Raw genomic sequence first — 24495 nt, forward strand, 5'->3', positions numbered from 1 at the left:
CCTAAAATCAAGTTTAGATTTACAAAACTATATAGTGAAAGTTTCACTTGACCCTTTACCTAAAAAAAAAAAGGGTTTAACTTCAACCAAAATACCTGATTGTATGTGGAAGATAAAGGAAAGAGAATCATTGTCCTGGTTAGTTTTGTAAACATAAATCTGATTTGGGTATTTTTGTTAATTGAAATATTGGATTTATGATTTAATAAATCCAAACCTGATTTCTAGTATTTTGTGAAACTTTAAATGGTTATTTTTGTAAATAGAAATCCTATAATCATGTAATTTTTCCAAAACCTTCGCACAAATTTCAGTATAAACTTGATTACGTGGACAGGTGTAGGAATCTTGCTCGAAGACTCCTGACCCCACTAGTAGACTGAAGTCTCATAAACAAAATAACAGATTGTTTTGACAACTGGCAGGGAAGTTATCAAGATATAAAGCCCACATGAAAGAACCCTTGTAGTAGATTAGGCGTTACGAAAGATATTAATAGGTGAAAGTGAAACGGTTGACGGACTGGCTCACGTGCTTTCGGTCTGGTTCACCCGAGCTGGTTAGATGGGTCCCCACGGCTTCTGCTTTTAAGTTTTGCTTATTCTCTCTCACATTAACTGCCCTTTAGAAAGGGAAGTCCGTCGTCTTGTAAAGATACAGGGGACATTACCGACCCTCCGTTTCGCTTCTCTTCTTCCTCTTCACTTCAATGTAAGCTCTCTCGCTCTCTCTTCTTTTTCAGTATCTCTTTTTGTGTTTGTTTTTGTTGATTTGTTTTTTGGGGGTGGTGTGATGGGTTCAGGAAGAAAAATCTGGAAAAAGATCTGATGTGCTTTATTGTGGATCATAACTACTACAAAAACAATGATAGCTATAGAGCTTAAAGGTTAGATTTTTTTTTTTAAAAAAAAAAATCAAACTACCGATCTATAGATCTTCGATATTAGTTGCGTGTTTTTTTGTTTTTACAGTGTTGTTTTTTTTCTTTTGTTGGCGATATGAAGTTATCCAGTGATCGTGGATCTTAGATTTTTGGGGAATTTGTGTGCCTTCTTATGGGAATTGAGAACTTTTTTTTTTGGAGGTGGGTTTTGAGTTTTGATGTCTAATTTCTGAATTTCAGTTTTCTCATGGCGTGATCAGTGATCACTGTCTATTCGTTAGATGGTGTAAATTAGCACTGATCAGGAGTTGAACGACATTCGAAACAGAAGAAAAGGCTGAAGAAAAAGGAAAAAAATAGAACATTTTTTTCTTCCCCCGGTTTACCTACGTTTAATCGAAGTCAATGCTGTACTGACTGTTAAGGGAACTACTAGGCTTTGATCCTACCCAAAAAATGGGGAAACGAGAAGAAGAATTTGAAATTTTTGTTGAATTTGTTTAGCTGGTTTGTTATAATCTTGCTCCTGTTGGACTTCTCATCGGAATTTGAGTGGAAGGGGAAGTGATAAAATGTTATTTTGCTGTGTTCCTCGTTAATGTCGTAGATATTTCATGGTCTCTAAATGTTTAGTGGTTCCTGGAAATGCAGGGTTCTGTTTACTGGAATGCTTCGCCCCCCCCCCCCGCTCCCAAAAAGTTTGCTTCTCACCCCTTATTATGCCATTATCGAATATTTGATTGGAGTGGGTATTTGGGCAATTTTGCTGAATTCATGGAATTAGTTATAAGTTTTTTGAGGCTTAAAATTTAAGGAATGCGTCGTTGTCACTAGGAGGCTATTTATGGATCATTGCAACTGAAATTTCCGTGATATAGTCAATTATACTTCTTTGGTCTGTTGGTCATGGTTATGGTTGAAGATATTATTGTGTTCAAATACTCTACTGGTAGTAGTATGGTCAGTGTTACTCAAATTGATAACTCAGGAAGACCTTCAAGTTGAATTATGTTCTGTTGAACCTGCAAGTGTTAGTGTTATTGAGGAGAGCCTACGAGTCCATGCTTCCTTAATCTACAAAACTGTAGATATTTGGCAAACTATTATATTTGAACTTCTTACTGGCATACTTCAGGTTTATATGCGCATTGTTCTGGTCAGAATTTTCATTTTTGTTGATGTAATTTATTCATATGTTTATAATTCCAACATGTTCCTGACTTGAAACTGGATGTGCTACTTATATACAATATGACCTGGTATACATTTACCCCTTTATCATTGATGTATCATCATTAGCCTATCCCCTGTACCCTAAAGATTTAACAGTCAGATGGATCTGACTCTTAGGCACATACCTCACCTAAGAACTGTGCCAGGACCTACTTTAATTGATACATATGAGAACTAAGATATAGTTAGCCTAGGATGTTGGGTCCCCAAACCTAAAGCTTTCCAACTATTCTTGTTCCAGTGGAAGACATTCTGTTGTATTGAGGGGTTTGTTTGTCTTGTTGGTAGCACGCTCAAAGTGGATAGTTCTAAAACCCTGAGAGTTGAGACTAGTAGTTGATTTTGTGATCCGGTGGATTATTGTTGATGATGTGAAAGCAACCCTAAATATTAAAATGCATTTGACGAATAAATTGATTGGTGTGGGGCCTCTTGGGAAGAGTCCTAATCCAATTAGTATTCTTTTGAGAGTCTTAATGATACTAGATTTCTGGTGCAGGTATCCTAAGTCCTAATCCTACTAAGAAAGTATTGAAAGTGTTCCCGTTGAAGTAGGATTTGTATCAAACAATCCTCATTCAGCTAGGAACCTAGGAACCCCTACAACAACAACAACAACAATAAACTCAGCCTTATCCCAACTTAATGGGGTCGGATACATGGATCTAAACAAAATAGTGAAATTATTAACAAATAATATTAGGAAAGTATTCTTTGAAGAGTTGAAATCAAAATCACAGTAGTAATAGAGATTAAGTGATGCAATAGAGAGTGTGAAATAAAATAAGGGAAGCAGAGTTAAAACAGTAATTTGAATTCCAAAATACAAACAGGGAAGATCAGTTCTTTACAATTGTGATTTGTCAGTCAGAAACAAATAGCTGATTCTATATATTAGTGTCAATGTCTGGATAGTACTGAATATGGCGAGGTTAATACTATACAAAAAAAATAATAAATAAAAGAAGAAGAAGAAGAAGAAGAAGAAGAAGAAGAAGAAGAAGAAGAAGAAGATAATACCTGATCTGTTGAATGAAGTTTGCAGATGTACCTGTTCATAATGTGTCTCTGCAGTTATGTTTTGTAACAGAATACAAGGGAAAGAACAAAGAAATAGAGAAGAGAAATAAATCTGGGAGAAAGTGTGGAAGTGAATGTTGGGAAGAAGAAGAATATAAAGAGGGCATTCTGTATCAAAGAAAGGAAGAAGTAAGAGAGAGGGATAAGAAGAAATAAAAAACTATGTTTAGCTTAACCACACCTTTGGAAGGGGGTTACCGGCTGGATTTCTTTCTCAATTTTTTACGCCTCATGAAAGAAGTGAAGTCCAGTATCTAAATAATTCGCTGGAAGAGATTTTCTTAAATGATTCATTGGCTTGAGCTCAATGAGCAATTCTGCATTTGATTCTTTTAATCCCCTCAGTAGCTTCCACTTGCTTGCTCCGGGACAAGTGGACAATCTGTTATTACTTTCTTCTCATATGCACCAAAAAGATGCTATAAGCACCACCTTGCAAAATAATTTTCCATTTCATCCCAAAAAAGAGTTATGCCGTAGCCATGTTATTGAGTTTCTTGACATCTCTAGAAAGAACCCAAGGGTGATGAATCATGAAACAAATTGAAGAAGTGGAACCAAACCTGTTGGGTAAAAAGGATTAAACAGAAATAGATGATCAAAAGATTTCACATATTGCAAAACACATCAGGCAAACTTGAGGGGAGAGGAACCTTCCTAGTCTTCTCATGTGGAACACATCAGCTGTTAATTCGTTTATATGATTAATGTCCCAGTCCAAGGCCGTGCACTTCAGTGGACATTTGGATTTTCATGTGTCTTAAAAAGGAGATGGGCCACAAGGGTTCTCATTGCCATTGACGAGGATCAAAAGACCTTAAAAGGGAAAGAGCTGTGGTGGTTTCTCCTTGTCTGGGGTAATTTGGATTTCCATGAGATTTAAAAAGAAAAAAGAGCTACAAGCCTTTTAATTTAGGCTAGGATCAAAAGGCCGAAATTAAGCCTGCGTATAATGGGCCCTTGCACTAAATTACAATGCAAAATAGTGCAATAAGGAGTGACCTGGGAATATCAAAGGAGATACGAATGGAACTGTGACATAAAAATTCTGTAAAATTAGAAAAGACCCAAGAATTTAGGGTTTCAGAGAGATTAAATAATCATAACATATGAAATTGGGCTGAAACTACAACCCAGTGGTCTGTAGGACCTAAGGAAACTCGCGATTCTGATTGGCCAGTTTTATAATTCTTCCTGTGAAATTCAATAGGACCACATTAGGTCTGGTGGGGTTCTTGTAACAGGATTAGGGTTTGTAAAAGTAGCAGAAAAAAGGAAGTTAATGCTCAAAACAAAATAGAATTGATGCTTCTGGTACTTAGGAAGTTCCAGAACAGAGTACAAATCAGAAGTTAAGAAGAGAATTTGAAGTTTCAAAGAATAAATAGTAGCAGAATGAGAAGTTCAAGAAACATCACGTGACAGAATTGAAAACAGAGAATAAGTAATTGACTCAAAGAATAGAATATTATAACCTGTTCAACATGTACTTAGAAGTTAGATCTCAATACGTGCCCTCAAATTTGAAGAAACAGTAAAAGAAAATTGAAGAGAAAAAAATGAGAGATAAGAGGGAGAAGAAGAGGAATCGATGAGAGTAATAGAAGAGATCTGAGAAGATACATTTCTGATGCAGCTGGTAATTTGAGAGAAGAGCTCTGAGAAGGCACCTTTCTGATGCAGCTGGTAATTTATCAAAGACCAAAAACACCTTTGAAACTCAATTGTTTTTATTTTCAGATGGTAATTCCCCCCCCCCCCTCTTTCTTTGCATATAAGTAGAGTCAAAATCGTAATGCTATTCGAACTCTATTTTAGCTTAAAGCCTTAAACAAAAAAAATTTAGAAAATAAATCTATGTAAAGCGTAAAAGATAAACTCCTTATATGACTGTTGCTAATAGGCCCAATAACAATTAGATAAAAGGGTCTTTTGCCTAACTAAAGACCACTAATCTGGTCTGTTAAATCCTTAAACAAAACAAATTTAGAAAATAACTCTATGTAAAACATAGTAGATTAACTCCTTATATGACTGTTACTAATAGGACCGATAACTATTAGATAAAACTATAAAAGGGTCTTTTTCCTAACTAATGACCACAAATCTGGCCGCTAAATAAATTTACAGATTTGCCACAGTATCCTTTACCCAGTGGAGCTAATCCTGGCCTTTTGTTTAGACCTTCGGGGTGCTCTGCATTACATTTGTATGGCCTTTTAAGAGGGGCTTCTCTTAAAGTTTTCCCATTTTGAAGCCACATGTTGGCTTGGTAGATCACTCTTTAGACCGTCTTCATGACAAATTTCATTGACTATCTCAACAATGTTGCCTACCATCTACATTAATTTTTGTCATACATTTTCAGTTGTCAAATCATTAAAGGGATGATGCGGCAAAATGTTAGTAGATTGGATAGATGAGGGGCCAGGTGAATTATCCATCCATCAAGTTTTTATGCCTAACTCAATCATATGGTCACTGATGTAGACCAAGTCCTCTATTGGTCTTGGTGCTCCAAAGCTGGTTCATAGCTGGGTATCTTGGCCATCGATTTAATTCATTGGTCCAGCCATATTCTGCTCCAGGGTAGCCCCATTGACCAAGTATGTTGGGTCAGATGCAAGTCAATATTCCAGTAGCCCAAGAGTAGCCTTTGATCGGAATTATTTGGAGGGATTCCTATCAGATCTCATGGGGTCCAACATTTAGATTTTGGAAGTTAAATATTCCTTGTGGTAGAAGGCTTTTAGAAGATCTTGTTGGGTCCCATGGAGCCATCTTGCGTGAGAGATGAATCCAAGAAAACTTCTGCCTTGCGTGGGATTCCTAGATGGCTTTTTACGCCTTTAGTTTCTATTTTCATAGTTTTTTTTTTTTTTTTTTTAAGTAATATGGTAGAGTTCTGATGTAGGTTGGGCCACTCGAATCAGCAAGAACCTAGGCCCCCAAGATGGACCTGGTTCATGGGTTTATCAAATCAGCCAGTTTAGCTGAGTTACCCAGCTCACAGGAGTTTATTGGCAGTGTTGTTAGATTTATTTTATTCCTAATTCAAGTAGGAATAGTTTATGTAATTCCTGTTTTTATTTCAGTTGAGTTGTAATTGCTAATTAGTTAATAGGTTTCCTATTCACACTAGGATTTTGTTTTCAGTTGATTATATCAACATTGTAAGGCCTTAAAGTTAGACAAATTTTTGATATTGAAATTATAGAGTGCCTTTGACCTGAAGTTCTGTGAGAAGCAGTGTGGGTGGGATATCCTAACGGCCTAACCTGAGATAGGTTCCTATTCTTCTTCCTTTTCTATTATTCTCTGTCTTTCCTGCAACTAATTCTGATGATTTAATATTTGTTTGGCTTAGGTTTTATTCTCAGATTTGATTCAGAGAATTTAAACCCTGTTTATCTGTTGTTCTCCTTACCTGCAATACCCTGTTAGGTCCAGTTTCTAACCCAAAATCCATAGCTATCGCATGCTGATCTACTGGTCAGATTGAGCCATCTTCTGTGCTTCCAAAAGAATTCAACCCCAGTCTGAGGCTGTTCTGATTTCTTGAACTGCTGCTATTGAAAATGTCTTGTTTTTGCAGCTTGCTATTTTAGATGTGAAAATTTTTAAATTACTTTTAATCCAACCCTTGGATACACGTACTTCTTTGGGGTTTGTATTGGGCTACTGAAAAGGAGATTCAGTCCAGGTTTCATCCAGATCTGATTCATAGATTGGGAGTAATTTTTCGAGTTTCACTTTCAGATTTTAGTATTTTTCAAATTACTTTTAACCCAGCCATCGAATCTCTCCTATATTTTTAAGAACACCTATTCTCTTTATTTGTTATTGATTATTGAAGTTAGACTATCATCTGAGAAGGTTGACTTCAGGTTGACCTTGAGTGATTTACCTATGTTCTTGAGATCCTGCCTCAAGATTGGATCTAATGATCGTTAAAGGTTTGATCTTGCATTAAGTTTCTATTTTCCTTGTAATTAATTAATAAATTAGGCTCAGTTACTTGGTCACCAAGCAGCCCACACATGGACTGGTTTCCTATTTTGTACTCATTATTTTTTGTAACTACAAGTAGAAGAGCAACTACTCCACGATTTTAGGGTTGAGAAAATTCGTTTGTTTACAAACTATGGCTGTGAGATAAGTGAGGTGAGAGACCTATGAGAGGGTGAGAGGCCCAGGGAAGAGTGAGAGGCTCAACCCATTTATCCCCCTTCTTCTTCCTCCTTCCTTTCCATCTATACTTCTTTGCCTTTTCTTATTTTCTCTTTCTGGGTGTTAGTGAGCCTAACTGAGATACCTTGAAGGTCTCCTGTCATTGCTGCTGTTGTTGGAGGACCTGAGAACCTCATACATAGCCTACAACAGAGTTTTTCTGGAGATTTCTGGGCAGCAACTGTGCCCCCAGATCTCCCAGCCTCTTTGGCCACTAAGGCCCATCTTTTGAGGACCTGTTGAGCTCTTCCTAAAGGTCACTTGTCCAGCAACTTGGGGCCATCTGAGGCCTGCTCTTGAAGTTATCAGAAATCACCCAAATTTTGACCTAATTCAAGATTTGTTCAATCTGGAGTTACAACCATCAACTCAAACTTGACTTTCGAAGACCCATTAAGGCTTCCGTAATCCCCACTCGACCTGAGTTTCAGCTTCATCTGAGCCCTCTTTTGTGAGTTATCCAAGTTCACATATTTGACCTAATTTTCAAGAACGAAGGTAACACGTATGCTGCTCGTGGTATTTTGGGATTTGATTCATGTTATTAGTGCCTAATTTCAATTGGTGTTGGGTCCTAAATATTGTCTGGTTATTGGTGATCTGGTTCCTCTTTTTTTTTCCTGGTTGCTGTTATATCAGTTTCCATATCCTGGGATTTTACCTAAGAACAGTGCCTATTGTGGTGCTATTATGATCTTTCCTGGAGTTAGGATCTTTGTGTCCTAGATTTACGTTACTCGCCATGTATTGTATATTTTCCCTAGTTGTCTAAATCTTTCCCAACATAGAGCTGTTGATTGTGAGACACTGTGTGATGCTTCTAGGCTGAAACTTACCACATAATGGAGGGTGATGTCGATAATATATGTTCACTAAATGAACTGCCATATTGCAGTTCTTAGGGTCGTCGAGATAAGTCTCTCTTGACAGGCCATCAAGGAAACATTCAGCCTTTTTTATACTTTTAAGACTTGTAGGTAATCAAATTGCAAACCTGACATGTGGTAACACACAGACACACTGTTCCCATGTCCAGAATTGAAGTGGGTTTTGCGTCTGATGCTCTCTGTGTCTGCATCCCCCCATTTGACGCTCCTCTTTTCTACAGAATACAAGATCATATATAGGCGGGACAAGGAGACGTGTCGGAGGATATGTAAATCTTAATATTTTTTGTTTTTGGTTTGCAGCAATTTGATGTTTCCATTCTGGAGAACTGGTCTCAAGGCTTGCTTGCTTTATGTTGTTTTGTCTCTCTTGGAAATGTCTGTATTAAAATCATTCGTGTATTCCTTTCTTATCACATGAAATTATCCGTCATTGTGTGTTAAAAGGGGAGAAAAAGTTGGGTGCTGGTGTGTTTGGAGGCAAAGAAATACTTGGGTGTTTGAAGCTAAGGAAGAATCAGCATGCAGAGTAGCAAGGCAAACAAACAGAACGTTGTTGAGCTGGTGTTCAATGGTGTCAGGCTTTAGATGAATCAATGCGTACAGGGTTTGTGATAATTGGGATAATTTTGTAAGTGGGTAGGGTGTGTTTTTGGCTTTCTGGTTTTCTCTGTGGAATGTGAAGATGGGTGTTGTGGCATTGTAGGGAGTCCAGCATGGACTAATATCAAGTTTTCAGCATTCTGAACTTACAGGTTGCTCCTTCTAGAAATATTAATACAATATCATTACTTTTTTCTCAAAAAAGATGCATACTTGGGAGATGCAGTACTGAACTGTTGTGGCGTCTTCATTGATTTCTAAATCAGAGATTGGAAGATTCAGTTTTTGGGTGTAACATATCCCTTGCAATTGTTTAATTTTCTTATGAAACTAGGGAAGAGAAAAAGCATAATGAAGCACAATGTGATCTTATTGATTAAAATAAAAAAGATCTGAGTGGGTAATCAGTTTCTGGAAAATGTACTAATTGGTGATTGATTCACTTGTGCTAGTTTGCGTGCCAATCCCCCCTGTGGTTACATGTACCTAGTAAATTCATATTCATATTCATATCCTAAATTCATATTCATATTCATATCCTAAATTCATATTCATATTCATATCCATATATATGAATCCTTCTACATAAAACTTTCATTGCTGGATCAGCTTCCCTTTAGAGAGTAATTCCAATATTGTTGCAGCTTGTGGATTCTCTGTTAAGGGTGATTTTGTTTTGGGCTATCATAAAAAAATTTTAATTGGGCCAGTTTTGTTTTGGACCGACTGTCCGGTCCAAACGGATCAGGCGCCATAAAACCAAAACAAAACGTAAGATTTGTGTTTGGAGGGCTTGACCGTGCCAGCCTTTGGTAATGAGTGCCTGAGAAGCCACCTGAAAATTAGCTATGCCGCAGTTTTTGTTATTGGGACCCCACCTACTACATTGACTTCTATGAGGAAGAGGAGAGAGATGCTGAAGTTGGTACCGAAGCTCCCATATAAAGTGGGTTTTAGCAGTGGTGGTGGTGGTGGTGGTGGTGTGAAGCCTTTGTTGAGCCAAACTCAAACAGAGGGCAATGTGATCGCACATCTACTACTTCTAGGTCTACCTCTCAGACAATGTAGATGGTAACAAACCCTTCAAGAAGTAGAGGATCAACGGACCGAACGGATAAACTGAAACCAAACTTATTGATACCATCACTCTCATTACAGGATTCTCCCAAATATTCACCTTCTTGTAAATAGGTTTGCCCATCTTTTGCGGCTCATGGACATCTATTGATACAACAACAACTCAGCCTTTTTCCAACTAAATAGGGTCAGCTACATGGATCTATGAGGAAAAAATAACTTTCTCAGAGCTTATCCTGTATTGGGGCAACTCCCAAATCAACTCTAATACGATCATTCCTTACTTTATCCCTCATAGTTTTTTGTTGCACATCCATCTCAACATCCTCATCTCTGCTACACTCAGCTTATTTATATTATGATTTTTAATTGCCCAACATTCTGCCCCATACATCATAGTTGGCCTTATGATTGTTTTATAGAAATTTCCTTTAAGCTTTATAGGAATACGTTGGTCACATAACACTCCGAAAGCACCTCTCTACTTCATCTCTCCTACTTTATTTCTCTAAAAAACATTATCCTCTATATTGCCTTCCTTATTTATAGTTGACCCTAGATATCTGAAAAATCACTTTGCAGTTTCTCTCTCTCCTCAAGTTTCACCATTTCGTTATCCATATTAGTGTGACTAAAGTTATATACCATATACTCTGTTTTCTTTCTACTTATCTTAAAACCTGTTGATTCTAAGGTTGATCTCCATAACTCCAACTTTGCGTTAATTCTTGCTATAGAACATGAGGTCTTAAAACGCCATATGGACTTCTATTGATATCGGAGTCCTCAAAATATTGACTTTGGAAAAGTAATAAGGGTTTTCTTCCTTGTTATTATGTGTAGTAAAGTATAACGCTTCATTATTTGCCACCTAGTTGGACATGGGTTAGGCCATGTGATAGAGAACCAAATAAGCATCTCATTGGTACAATTTCAGCTAAAAAGGAGTAGAGGATGTAGCTAAAATTACACAAGATGCCATTTTTTATTTTATATTCATCTCCATTTGATGGCATTTTGGTAATTTTATTAAAACTTTGAATTAGAGTTTGAGCAACTTTCCTTGCTTACTTTGGACAGAATTTTGGCTATTGAGATATATGCGGGGTCCTTTATCACATGGATTAACCCATGTATTGCCAAATGGCAAATAATGAACGTTATAGTTCACTAGGCATAGTGACATATAGAAGGACGACAACAACAACAACAACAACAAAGCCTTATCCCAATTTTATCTAGGACCCTAATAATAAATAAACAAATAATGCAAAAAATTATGAATCAAACCAAACACTTACCAAAGAGCAGCTGAAATCAAGACTTAAGTAGTGTACTAGTTTCTTTTGTGTACTTGTGAGGCGCAAACTGTATGCTGAAATTACTGGATCACCATGAACTGTGAAAGTTCTACTCCTAAGCCATTGTGATTTTGCTGTTAGTTTACGTGTTGGATGTTATTTTCATAACTACTGAAAATTTTGATGTTTTCTCGGATTCCTATTTTCACTTCTTGGGTTTCAGGGGTGTTTCCTTTCCCCCCTCTATGAAGCTGTTCATAGTGAACTTATTCTGGCATTTATATTTGCTTTGATTTCCAAATGTCTGTTGCTCATACCTATACCTTTAAATCGTAGATGGTTCTTTCTGGTTTTTTGCTTTAAATGGGATATTGGACCTTTGCTACCATAGAATTTCGTGCTTAGGCATCATAATTGCTACTAAGCTATTTTTCTGTACGTTATATAACAGAGTTTTACAGATTTGTGAAATTATACAAATTTTATATAATTCTCTTTGTGAAGCTGACATTATGGTTGAACTAAGTTTGTCGTGGGAGTTGGTTTACTTTGTTTACATCGTGAAAGAATGAGAAGTGAAATAAGAGATAAATTGATTTGTGACAAGGAAAATGAAATGAGATTTTTTATTCAACTAAATTCTATCCTGACCTCTTGCCTTTGGTGGCAGAAACTATGCAAAGGAATCGTGAGGCATCGATTAGGGGCCTCCAGAATAAGGGATTCCCTTACAATCTGCAAGACAACGGAAATACCATGGAAGGGTGTCCTAAACTGAAGGATGAAAACAGTGTGCATCCAGGTGGTGGTATTGTGGAACCTGAGAACTCTTTAAGCAATGAAACCTATGTGCCTCCAAGTGAGGGTTTTCATAGACCCATGTACCAACAAGATTTTTGCATGCGGTCAAGTTACCACCCTGACTTTCAAAAGATGCAGCCAAACCAATGGAATGCTTTTGAGAACCATTTCTACTCCATGAATCGTGAAAACCCTTATTCCGTGGACAACCGATTTCAATACATGCCTTTCAAGATGTACTCTCATGGTTACCCGCATGAATTCCAGTTTCAAGAGTTTCAATACTTTGTGGTGATAGACTTTGAGGCAACCTGTGACAAGGAAAAGAATCCCCATCCACAAGAAATCATTGAATTTCCATCTGTACTTGTGAACAGTATGACTGGGCAACTAGAAGCTTCTTTTCAAACATATGTGCGGCCTACGCTTCATCAGCACCTGAGTGATTTCTGCAAGGAGCTGACTGGCATCCAGCAAATTCAGGTATGCTTTGAACTTTACAATTTATGCTACTAGCTATCTTCCTATTTATCATCTAAGATGATCTATCATAGCTTACATGAACTGAAAATATGAGTAGGTGCCTGTCGGGTTAGAAATGCATTATATAATGACATGTTGCATTTTGGTGTTGATGGAGGCAGTATGACCTAGTATTATGGATTCACCCACGAGATACATGCATTAAATTACATTGAGGATCTTATCCATCCATATAGTTTCTTACTTTAGCGATGTGGAACTCTATGCCCTTGTGTTACCATCCTTGATACTTGGATAGAGGGCGCCATATATTTCCTGCTGTTCACATTTCTGTCTGTTCTTCACATCTGTAGTTATGTGCCACACTTCCTCCTTTTCCCTTCTTTTATTGTAACATGTTCTTTATCTTATTGTTATGTTGCATCATGTTGTCATGGGGTGGGGATGAAGAATGCTGGATGGAGTTCTCAAGCCATTTCTTTTATTTGTGGCAGAATTGATCTTGGTAGTAGAAGAGGGCCCATTCTAGTCTTTTCAGGTCCATGGTTCAAAATTTTCCAGCACATTATGCTGCACTATGCCTGCCTATCCAGCAGCCAGTGGAGCTCATTCTATGGTCATCCTAATGATGGAGAGACTTTCTGGGCCAGATGTTTATTAGGAAACCATACATCCACAGATAGGCCGTGGGTTTTTACTGTTAAACTTAGTTAATTTTTCTCTTGTTTGCTTATTTGTAGTTGAGTCTGATTATAACTATGAGCAGGATCGATAAGCTTCTGTGCAGATGGTTTAGGTTCTTGTTTCCCCTTCTCCTCCTTCTCCCTTTAGTAAACTTGCTCTTAAGGATTTGTTGCTTGAGAAGAAAGGGATACTCTTCTTCTCTCCCCTTAATGCCTTGCTGTTAATATTTAGTTGCCTAAGGAGGAGGATAGATTTAACCCTCCTCATTATATCTGTAAAAGGTGTCAACAAAATTTAAAAAAGGTGGAGGTTGCTCCCAGGTCTCAGAAATTGTTCATGGGTACCCTAATAACTTGCCATGTGTCTTAATAGTCAGCAGATCACTGGATGAGTCCCACTTGAAAGATTGCAAGCCCCAAAATTATCCATCAAATGACCTTCAACCATCTCATCGATGCCTTATTTTGAAGCCATGGTGAGAGAATTTTAATACCTCAAATAAGTTCTGATTTTTATTTGATGGAATAACATAGTTCTATTAGGCAGAATGGCATAAAAGCAAGGATATACCTCTGCACATGTTCTCGGATATCTCTTTCAAGATGCCCCATGGAGCAGGGCCCTATACAATGGATAAGCAAAACAAAAACATGCTCAGATCATACAATCAGCCCTACATACAAATCATGTCTATCATCCCCCCCCCCCCCCCCGGGGCTAGGGAATCTGCCAAAGAATTAGCTTTTCTTGGTTTTCATGAGAATGATATCTTCCCCTGGTTACATAGTGGTCTAGCCTTCCTAATCAGATGTGCCAGCATCCATGGAACTTGGCCTTCTTTTGAAATCCATTTGATTACTAGAGCTGAATCTCCCTTGATCGTAATGTGTGTTCATTGTTGGTAGGAGAAGATCTTAAATCCCTGAATGACTGCTTGGATCTCTGCTTAGTTAGAATCTGCCCTACCAATTGGACATGAGAACACCATCAGAGTGTTTCCAACATGATGTCTAAATTCTCCCAATACACACTTGACCTATGTTAGCATTAAAATTCAACTTTATTGACAATGTGGAAGGTGCTGTTCGCTCAACAATAACTGTCTCTTTTGCTGTCCAAGACCTCAGAACATTCCCCAAAAATCTCTTGGCTAGTGGCTCAATGAAAGGCCCTAGTCATGATAAGCTCACAATCTGTTTAGGCAGTCTCCTTTCCTCCCTAAATATCCTATTTTTCTTCTCCCGTCAAATGCTCCATAGCATGTCGATGAATATACCTCCATAATATCTACCTTTTTGCTCCAAAAGGGATGGAATTCCCAGAGCAGGCTAGGTCAGGTACATCTAATGGACTCCTCCGTCCTCCATTTAAAATATCCAGGAACTGCAGCCATATCTCCTTGACAAAAGGACAATGAATAAAAAAGTGGTTGACAGATTCCACGTCCCCCTTGCTAAGGGGACACATGTTTTATTTTACATTGGAGGGCTCTGTTAGGCATCCTGCTCTGCAACACCTCACTTTTATTACTTTGTCAAGATAAATCTCCCGAATAGAAATTTTATACTTTGGTGAATTTAAGATTTTCAAAGCAAACTGTGTGGAAAAGGGGGTTCAGGCAATGATCTACTAAGTTTCTGCTTACTTTCCTGGGAGAGGAAGGGGTGCTCTGAAGAAAGATTTGGTGTCAAAATTTCCATTGGCTAAACCCTTTCATCCCCTAGGTTCCAGGTTTCGGCTTCGAGCTTGGTTTCTAATAGGCTCGAAACTGAAATATTATGACCAAAACCGAAATCTCAGTCAGAACCTATAAAACATAGTGGAACCATATTTTAGGCCAAGTTTTGACGACAGGTTTCGAGGGCCAATGAAGTCCTGAAACTTCTAGGAAACCCTATGTTTAGAGCCTCTAAACATAGTGGAACCCTTATATTTAAAAAAAAATCACACCTAGATTTGACTTCAGACCCTAGCTTGGTAGTGTACGCTGTATAAATTCTCAAATATGGCCTATTTCACATAATGTTTTGTACTAGAACACATGTAATTCAACAAAACAACTTAAATTTGCAATAGGAATGAATAGATTATAAACTATGTCATATATCATAAATCATACATGGTTTATTACAAGGAGTCAAATATGTTGGAGTAGAAATACAAGCAACAAGTCACTTTTATGCCCATCAGACTCGTAGTACCACATCGAGTTCCGAGCAGTATCTAAACCACTTGAATGTTGCAACTGTTGTTGAATCAAGTTATCCTCTGACTAATTCACAAAAACTGGCGATGTTATATTATAGCAGAAGAATGGCTCATAGATCTGCCAACGATGTTCAACATATATAAAATTGAGCTCCAAACACTAAGTATTAACCCTATAATTTTTCAAAAATTTATCACACAAAAAAAAAAAAAAAGATTTTTCTTTTCTAGAAAATTTAAAAATATTTTAAAAACAGAATAAATTCCAGCTTTGTGAGGTCATATATATCGGACTATGGCATGTAATATATAAAAAAAATTTGAAGGTCAACCACCAAGTATCTATCATATGTCTTGCAAAAAATAGTTTTTAGGAAAGTGATTTACCTCCAACTTTGAATCTTATGCAAATCTTTCCAACAGCATAGAAAACCGTCACTGCCAATGCATTCTTCTACTGCCCAAGTAATTGTTCCAACCTTGTACAATAGTGAGTGATATGGCCAAGAATTTCAAAACCAGGTATCCCCTTCCCCCTCTCCCCCCTCTGTGGCGAAACTTGTCAAAATGAACGAAAATTTCGACCCATATTGTCGAAGTAGTGACTAGTCCGAAATCTCGGCAAAACATGACCGAAGTTCTGGTGGAAGGCCGTAATTACTGTTGAAGTACGTACATTTCTTAGTACCGCAAACAGCCTGTGAAACCGAAATATTTTGTGACATTTTTTGAAATTTTGGGGCAATCTGGAACCTTGTTCATCCCCACCATTTTCCTCAGTGGCTTCATATAGGGAATCAAGAAGGTTGGTCACTTCTTCTATTTCAACCTCCCTCAATCCTCTTCTAAAAGCTTAGTCCCATTTAATACCTCCCGCCCCTTCAGAAACACATTCCTTAATGGTGCTTCCTTTTCCCTTCACTAAATACAAGCGTACAACCTAGGAAATCTTATCTAGAATGGTTGTTCATGATGCAGATCTAGATAGATGGATCTTAAATGATGGGCCTGTCTTCAAGATTCTGTTCCAAGAGGTGATATTGCCAAGAACTTCAAGTCAGATCTAACGGAAGGATCCAGAAGTTAACTAGCACTTTATTTGTTGGATTGTGGAGGATGTACTCATGTCTTCTACTCATGATCATGGGTCTTTTGGGTTAGGGTGGGTGATGATGCTAGTGGTGAGGAGTCTGTCAATTTAACATCCATATTTAAGTTCCTTTTGTGGTCTGCTAGTAGTTTGGACCGAGTGGAATAGGGCTTTTATTCACTCCAATATGATCATGAGGATGTACTCATGTTTTCGACTCATGATCATGGGTCTTTTGTGGTATGAGTGGGTGATGATGCTAGTGGTGAGGAGTCTGTCAACTTAACATCCATGTTTAAGTTCCTTTTGTGGTCTGCTAGTAGTTTGGACAGAGTGGAATAGGGCTTTTATTCACTTCAATATTGTGCAAAGAGATATCTTCCCCCTTGCAACTATTTGTATCCACGTTGATGGACTTTCAGGATGTAGTTGGGGATGAGAACATTTTTGTTGATTTAATGTGATTAATTCTTATTATTCTAATGCTAAGATAGTTCTTTTGCTGAATTGTACTTCTATTGTTTGTTATTTATACTTGTAAAACTCTTTGTTGCCTATAAGGAGGGGGTTTTAATTTGCATCTCTACTATTAGTGTGTTACATGCCAAATGGATTTTTTCTTTTTGGCTTTCAGAGTTTTTACACCCTTACAAAAGGTGACCTTCAAAAGGAGTTTATGAATGGAAGAAAACAGGACGAGCCCTCAGATAAATATCTCTTCTTCACATTCTTTTTCTTTTAATTTTTTTTTTAATTTCAAAATATTTTCCATTCTTTCTTACTTCCCATTTTTTGGGGGGGGGGGTGTGGGGGTTCGGGTGGCAAGGTTGATAGGATCATAGGAAGGTGTTTAGTTAGTAGATTTAGATGGGTTTTAAAACCATGTGTAGTGTAAGAGACCCGCAAGCAGCATCTTCTCCCTGTGATAAATCATAAGTCTTGTTATTCCACATTTTTGGACCAGAATGCTAGGTTTCCTTTGCGATTATCAAGAATACTGGGTATATATGACAAGATTATGCTATAATTGAATTTGTGTTAATGTCTAGCAACAAAACAAATAGTGATCTTGACCGTGAAAGAGAGTAAACAAGAACAACATAATTTTAAATAAATGTTTATAAAAGCAGGATAATGTGTGTGAGATCACTGACAATTTGATAGATTAGTTCAAACAGTTTTGGGGCTATTAATTGTAAGAAACGTGTTTATAATTGGCGTTGGGTTGTAGTTTTCTATTGGATCATGGGTTATATGGATAAGAGCTAATGACAAGATAACCGAATAGCTTCAGCTGATCAGATTAGAACAGCATAAAAATTCATTCGATAGGATAGTTAACTGGCAAAACAAGTCTGCATAGTTTCACTATTTTGATGGCTGGGTTCTGAGACCTAGAACAATCCTACGGCAAGTATGAAAACTTTGAAAGCAGCAAGACTGAAGCAATTGATTGGTATTTCTTAGGGAATCAGGAAGAAACTCAATTGGCAGTACCACAGATTATTAAAGCAAGTTGAAAGGTCAGCAAACAGATATAGCAGAATCTATAACTAGCAGCTGAAAATTGCGACCAATTGCAAAACAGATCTGAAAAGAGTAGAATCAGTATAGCATCTGAAAAGAGTAGAATCAGCATGGCTGCAGGTCAGGGAATTGTTCAGACTTGAGTTCAGAAATTCAGGGGTTAATAGCAGAGACTAAAATATTAATTTGAAGTAAGCAGATCAGCAGATATGGAGATATCGGTAACAGAATCAGAATAGCAAGAGTAGATATTGCAGGAAACAGAATGGGGAACACATCTGACCTTAGTTTCTAACAGAGAGATATAGAGAAAGAAAGACATACACAGGTTAGGAATCTGCGTAAACCCCAGGCGAGGAATTCATCAAAGCTTGCAAAAGTAATCTACTCATCCACTAAGGAAGACACCTTTGTCTTCCCTTGGTATCCCCCAATTAAGAACCACTCAATCCAAGAGGGAGTACTGAATCCACATCACAAAGTTCAGAAAAACTGAAAGCTTTATCCCTTCAAATCAATGGGAAGGCTTATGGCCGGTACATATATTTATTACTTCTCCTAGAAACCTGTGATCAGTTGATTAGAGCTCTTACATCATACAACCAATAGGAAAGCTCAGATCTGATCTATTACATCATCCAGTCAATAGGAAGGCTCTAAACTGACCTAAAGAGTTAATAACAAATAAGAAAAGAAGAACCCACTTGTGATAGACTTTAAAAAAGAGAAAATATGGAAAACTCAAGCCTCAAAAGCGGACTGGAGAACCTGAATATTTCCAGCCACGCTGTCATGATCGCTCTCAAATTTGACTGTCATGGCTGTGAGACTTCGTTCTTCTTAGTTTCTGCATCAGATGCCCTTGGTGTATTTTTCTGGTTCATCATTTGTCCAACACCCACCTCGAGTAGAGGCAAAAAGCACTATGTGGAAAAAATTGGGAAGGGATGGAACTTTAGAAATTTAAAGGTGAAGTAAATTATCTTAAGTTTATGGAGAAGTAGGCTTACATATGAATAAATCAAGCCATGACATATTATAAATAGTGCTCAGATAGGTGGTCAATAACTTGCAGTTGCCAATCCTCCTTGCAGGGGAAAAAACTGTAAATTCTGGGTTGTATTTGCTTCGTTTATCTTCTTTTGGGCAGAACTTTAGGGTTTATCAGTATACTGATAGAGTTATTATTCACAAAATTTGAACCTGACGGGGTAACCACTAGATAGGGTTTAAAATGCCCCACGACCGAACTGTAACTCATGGTCCTTTACTGTACTTATTTTAATGCATGGGTTAATGGATCTGTTTCTGCAACAAATCTAAGAACCAAGTAAGAAATTGAAACACTTCTTTTTCCCAGGCATTGTTTATGAATCCTGAATACCTTCAGCACTTGAAGTGAATCGAAATATATTGTTTAAACATCTCGGTCCTCTCACCAATTGATACCTGTGTTTAGGAATTATACCCTTGCTATAGACTGTAAAAACACAGCAGTCCCAGCTGCAGGTTCGTGGTGAAACAGCTACTAAAATATCAATAATCGCAGACTTCTATTCAGTTCAGTGAATCTCTAATTCATTACAAACCATCCCTATTGGTAAATAAAAACTCTTATCACCAAAAATCTAGTGATTAAGTGAGAGGGAAGAAGGGGTAGTGGGGAGGAACAAATAATTCGGCAAATAATCATTACTAAACCCAATCAGATGTATGCCTCTTCTCTTCTTTGACAACTTCATCTTTGTATTTAATTAAAACTGAAATCTTGCTTTATGCTTGGAAATGTAAACCTACTGCAATCCCGGGTTCTAAAACCCTTGAAAGTTGGATTACAATGGGCCCACGGTAATAAATATTTTAAACTGAATGAGTAGTGGAAGTTTCATAAATATTTAGAACAGTTTAGGACCCTTTTTGGAATAGATAAATAGGAATGGAGACTAATCAGTATATAAATTTAAAGAGGAAGGACTAGGCTGGAATTTCAGAATAAAATGGGATAAGTTAGGAATGAAGTTCTGAAAGAGAGGGATTTTATGTAGTTACGAGAGTCAGGGTCTTATTTGCAATTAGGAAGAATCAGTCTTCTTCCTTCGATAGAAACTGATGTGCGGTAGAACCAGCCCCCAGCAAACTGATAGAACTCCCTCCCCAAACAGCTAAATCTAATAAAACTTTAAGATTGATTTCCCTTAGACCTATTAGGAAAAGCTAGTAACAGTTTCAGAAGTTAAATAATTTAATAGTAGTGATCTCCACCAAGTGGATCTGTCAGAAACCTCTGGACCAGATCTGAAATCTCAAGTTTTCTATCGTCGAATTCTGCAGTCTGAGTAGCCCAAGGGTGGAGAAGCACATCCCCAAGTCGCCTGATCCATGAGGATGCAACTGCGTTTCACGAATTTTTCCGAACCCAAAACTACTGCCAACAGCAAAGGAAAAAAGGAACAGCAATAAACAAAGAAACAATGAATAGAATGGAAGGAGAAGTATAGGGCTAATCGAACCTGGAAATAGGAACAAAGTTCTGAACTGACAAACTAAGAAGGAAGAGAGAGGTACTGTCGACCCATAAGCAGTCTCACAGCAACTTTACCTTCACCTAAAGCTCATAATTTTTCTGTTCCATAAAAAAAAAAAAAAAAAAAAAATCAACTCTATCAATGGATTACAAGCATACTCACTGAATTAATTGTGATGGCGACATCTTGATGGTGTCGAATTGTACCAGACTCCACACTAGAAACTCCCGATAGAGTGAATGTCAAATGTACAGATGGGCTTTTTGGAACTGCTGCACCTAAGAGAACTCTTATGGTTTTAGTTTACCATGTTGGGGCCCATGTGGAAGCTGATATCATCTGATATGCACTCCTGTTGTTGCTGTCATGCCCCAATCTTTGCGGTAGGGCCGTAGGGGAAGCATCTGTTCTATGTAATGGAAAATTGAAGCCAACATATCTCAGAAGAATTATCAGGTCCTATTTACTAAAACACTCATTAGATGCTTATTTCTTTCATGTGAATATGGGATGGAAGGTTGCTCCTCTGATGCATGTCCTTAAGGATCTGGACTCTTTGTATAAGCCATGTGCAGTTGGCAAAGGTGGACATAACTAGTTCTACCAGTAATGTGGTTCTTTGTGCCCATTCCGACTCTTGGTTATAAGTTGTCAATTCTTCCCCAACAGTCTTATGTGTCTCCCTTCTAATATTAAATCATTCATCTACATCTTAAGAAGACCACATGTAGCTTTCTTCATGGTGCACAAGATATCTCAGCTACTGATTGAACCAGAGGGTGGTTGGTGGGGTGTGGCTTGAGTTGGTTTCCAAGAGCAACGACAATTTCAACCATCTTAGCAATCAGAATAAAAGGCCTTCTAGCTGCATCTTTCTCTCTGAAACCTGTGAGCAAACTGTTGTGTTTTATGCCTGTTGTTCAGACTGTAAATGAGATAAAGATCAATCCTACTGAAATTGCTAGCTTTATATGGGGCAGCTCCAATCAACTCATTCCTATTACACTCCAACATATTTTGAATCGGAAAGATGATAGAATTCAGACATTGTCAGAACATATATAATTTTTCCTTTTCCCCCAATTTCTAGAATTTTTCATTTTCAATTATTGGCACTTTGGCTGTTTGGCAGCACGTTTTATTATAAATAAATGTCATTCGTTCTGGAAATGCTGTCTCACCTACATTATTCTGCTGCAAAATCAGGCTGATGTGATATGGCTAGGAACTATCAAGTCTGATTTAACTGAAAAGTGTGCTTCCAGGTGGATAGAGGCGTTCCATTAGGTGAAGCTTTACTTATGCATGATAAGTGGCTGGAAGACAAGGGAATTAAGCACACTAACTTTGCAGTGGTGACATGGTCAAACTGGGATTGCCGGGTAATGTTGGAATCTGAATGCCGCTTCAAGAGGATCAGGAAACCTCCTTACTTCAACAGGTAAAAGGAACCAAGAATCATAAACTTGGTGTGATGGAATAATTGCAAAAAAAAAAAGTTTAAATGTGGTGTTTGATACGGATTTGTATTCTGGATTTGTATCAACAGGTGGATCAACTTAAAAGTCCCATTCCATGAGGTCTTTGGTGGGGTTAGATGTAATCTCAAGGAGGCAGTCCAGTTGGCTGGTTTGGTGTGGGAGGGGCGTCCTCACTGCGGCTTGGATGATGCAAGGAATACTGCACATCTGCTTGCCCTCCTCATGCGACGGGGCTTCAAATTCTCCATAACCAACTCACTGATGTGGCAGTCAGCTGAACGCCCATCAACATGGCAGCAGTCCCCAGAACGCCCATCAGGTCCAACCCATTACCCTCTCAAGCTGAAGCAGCCGGTGATGCCCCTCCTACAGTTCCACCCCACCCATGTGGACCCTGGAAAAGAGTGGCGCATGTATTGCTACTGTGGAGTAAAGAGCATCAAACGCGTGGTCCGGAAGCCTGGACCCAAGCAAGGGAGCTACTTCTTTGGGTGTGGGAATTGGACTGCGACTAGAGGTGCCCTATGCCCATACTTCGAATGGGCTTCACCTTGACTCAGGTCTTGCTGTACATCTTGGTCTATGTCCTAAGGTTGGCCCAGGATCTTCTCTGTAGAAAGAGAGGAACCAAAAAAATCAAAGAAAAAATAGCTATTGGTGGTAAGCTATGGAAGTATATAAGCTCTATAGCTCTTTGGCAGCTTTTATTGGGTTTCTGCTGCTCCATGGTTCTTACAACATACATATTATAGTCTCAGAAGTGTCTCTGCTTGGTGCCTCTATAAGAAGTCTTTATTTAGGGGAATCTAACATGTAAAACTGACTTCTTGTTGACATAAGAGGGAAGAAGAGAGAATGTGAAGAATGCGTATTTAGGAGGATGATTTACTTGCTCAGACATGCTTTAAATTATCAGAAATAATCTGTGAGAAGGGAACAGATTTGATCTTTTTTTTTATTTTTATTTTTATTTTTTTTTCAATGGGAATCAGCGAGTGAATCTGTTTGATATCAGCTTCTAAACTTGCAGTGTATGATTGCTATGATGCATAGTAGTGCTATAGTGATGATCTTTTCAACCATTCCAGATGACATGGAGATCAAAGATACTGGATGAAAGTAAAATTTATGATATACAAATTTGTAATGGTTACCAAAATTTTGGTTTTTTGCTATTAAAACTGAAACGTTTTGTATTTGGTCGGTCAATTTTTGATCCCTTGGTTTTCTGGTTCGATCTTTACCAGAATGCAGAACAGGTGATGATTAGTAGATTGTTAATGTAAAGCTCAATCTACTTTATCAACCTTATTTGTGAATTTGTTTGGGGAAAAGAACGTTATCCGTTTGCATCCTCTATGCCCAGACATAGGGTGTCGTGAATAGAGGCGTCTGCCGCTCAGGTTGGAAGCACAACTGCTCCTCGGGCTGGATGCTTGTATATGCACTTGCACTTGCACTTGCCCAGGTGGTCATGCAGTGGCCATGTATCATGTAATCAAGTAACGTCTTAGCTCCATTGTTTGTGGAAAAAGTATCTGAGCCTGCAGCATATTGTACGTTTAGAGACATTTGAATTTTATATTCATTTAAATTTAGGAAGAAAAAGATAATTAAAATATTATATTTGTCCAGCCATAATGTATTATTATAGGCTCAGAGAACCCTTGCCCCGTGTTTATTTACAAGAAAAAGAATCCTACCAAGCTAGTGCAAAAAGATCATGCTACTCCTCTCATGTCCTGAATATGCCCCTCTCATGTGCTTTCAGTGGTCCACATGTTTGGTGTTTTCCTTTTGTTAGATTGATTGGGTTTCTTTCGCCCTTTATTTATTTGTGGGAGAGGGTTCTCTAAAAGGCATCTGGTCCTTGCATTAGTGTAGGGACCAATGGGAGTATATATGGAAGCATAAAAAATGATAGGATTTTTGTTTTTCATGGTGATTGGGTGATCATTTTGATTTTATTGGTGGAAATGAACGCTACCTAATCGCATAGGCCATGAGCATGGTTTTAGGTATCGGATTGACCATATTGGCTGATATCGATCTTGATACTTGGCCAATCTAGGTCGGTTATTGTATTGGTATTATGGATAAAATCATAAAAAAAAAAGTCTAATTTTTATAAAAAGTAAGGATAATATTGATTGATTCAGATTTCAAACCGATACAGCCAATTTGGGATCAGTATTGTGTTGGTATCATGGTTAACTAAATCTTGGCCTATGAGGGGCATAGAGGGGTAAAATAATAATCCTGCCACTGTTAAATACAAAAAAACCATGTGGGCAGTCGGTCTATTAGGAATGAGAACTGAATAACTCACTGCTGATTCTATCCTTGAATTGTTGATCGATATATCTACTTCACAACTTTTTTCTACCATAGACATATTTTTA

General features: G+C 37.9%; 1 protein-coding gene across 2 annotated transcripts; it reads left to right on the forward strand.

Moving 5' to 3' along the window:
* Nucleotides 1-556: 556 nt before the first annotated feature.
* LOC122065100 lies at nucleotides 557-23107 on the forward strand. Of its 2 annotated transcripts, XM_042628902.1 has the most exons (5): nucleotides 593-711; nucleotides 803-886; nucleotides 11965-12578; nucleotides 21878-22053; nucleotides 22162-23107. In XM_042628902.1, exons 2-5 carry the CDS (start codon nucleotides 865-867, stop codon nucleotides 22646-22648), a joined length of 1299 nt encoding a protein of 432 aa, XP_042484836.1. In that variant the 5' UTR covers nucleotides 593-711; nucleotides 803-864; the 3' UTR covers nucleotides 22649-23107. The 2 variants fall into 2 exon arrangements, with proteins under 2 accessions (XP_042484837.1, XP_042484836.1); XM_042628903.1 differs by lacking the exon at nucleotides 803-886 and having other exon boundaries at nucleotides 557-711.
* Nucleotides 23108-24495: the final 1388 nt, after the last annotated feature.

The sequence above is a fragment of the Macadamia integrifolia genome, unplaced genomic scaffold (assembly GCF_013358625.1).
Source record: "Macadamia integrifolia cultivar HAES 741 unplaced genomic scaffold, SCU_Mint_v3 scaffold188, whole genome shotgun sequence".
Classification (NCBI taxonomy): Eukaryota; Viridiplantae; Streptophyta; class Magnoliopsida; order Proteales; family Proteaceae; genus Macadamia; species Macadamia integrifolia.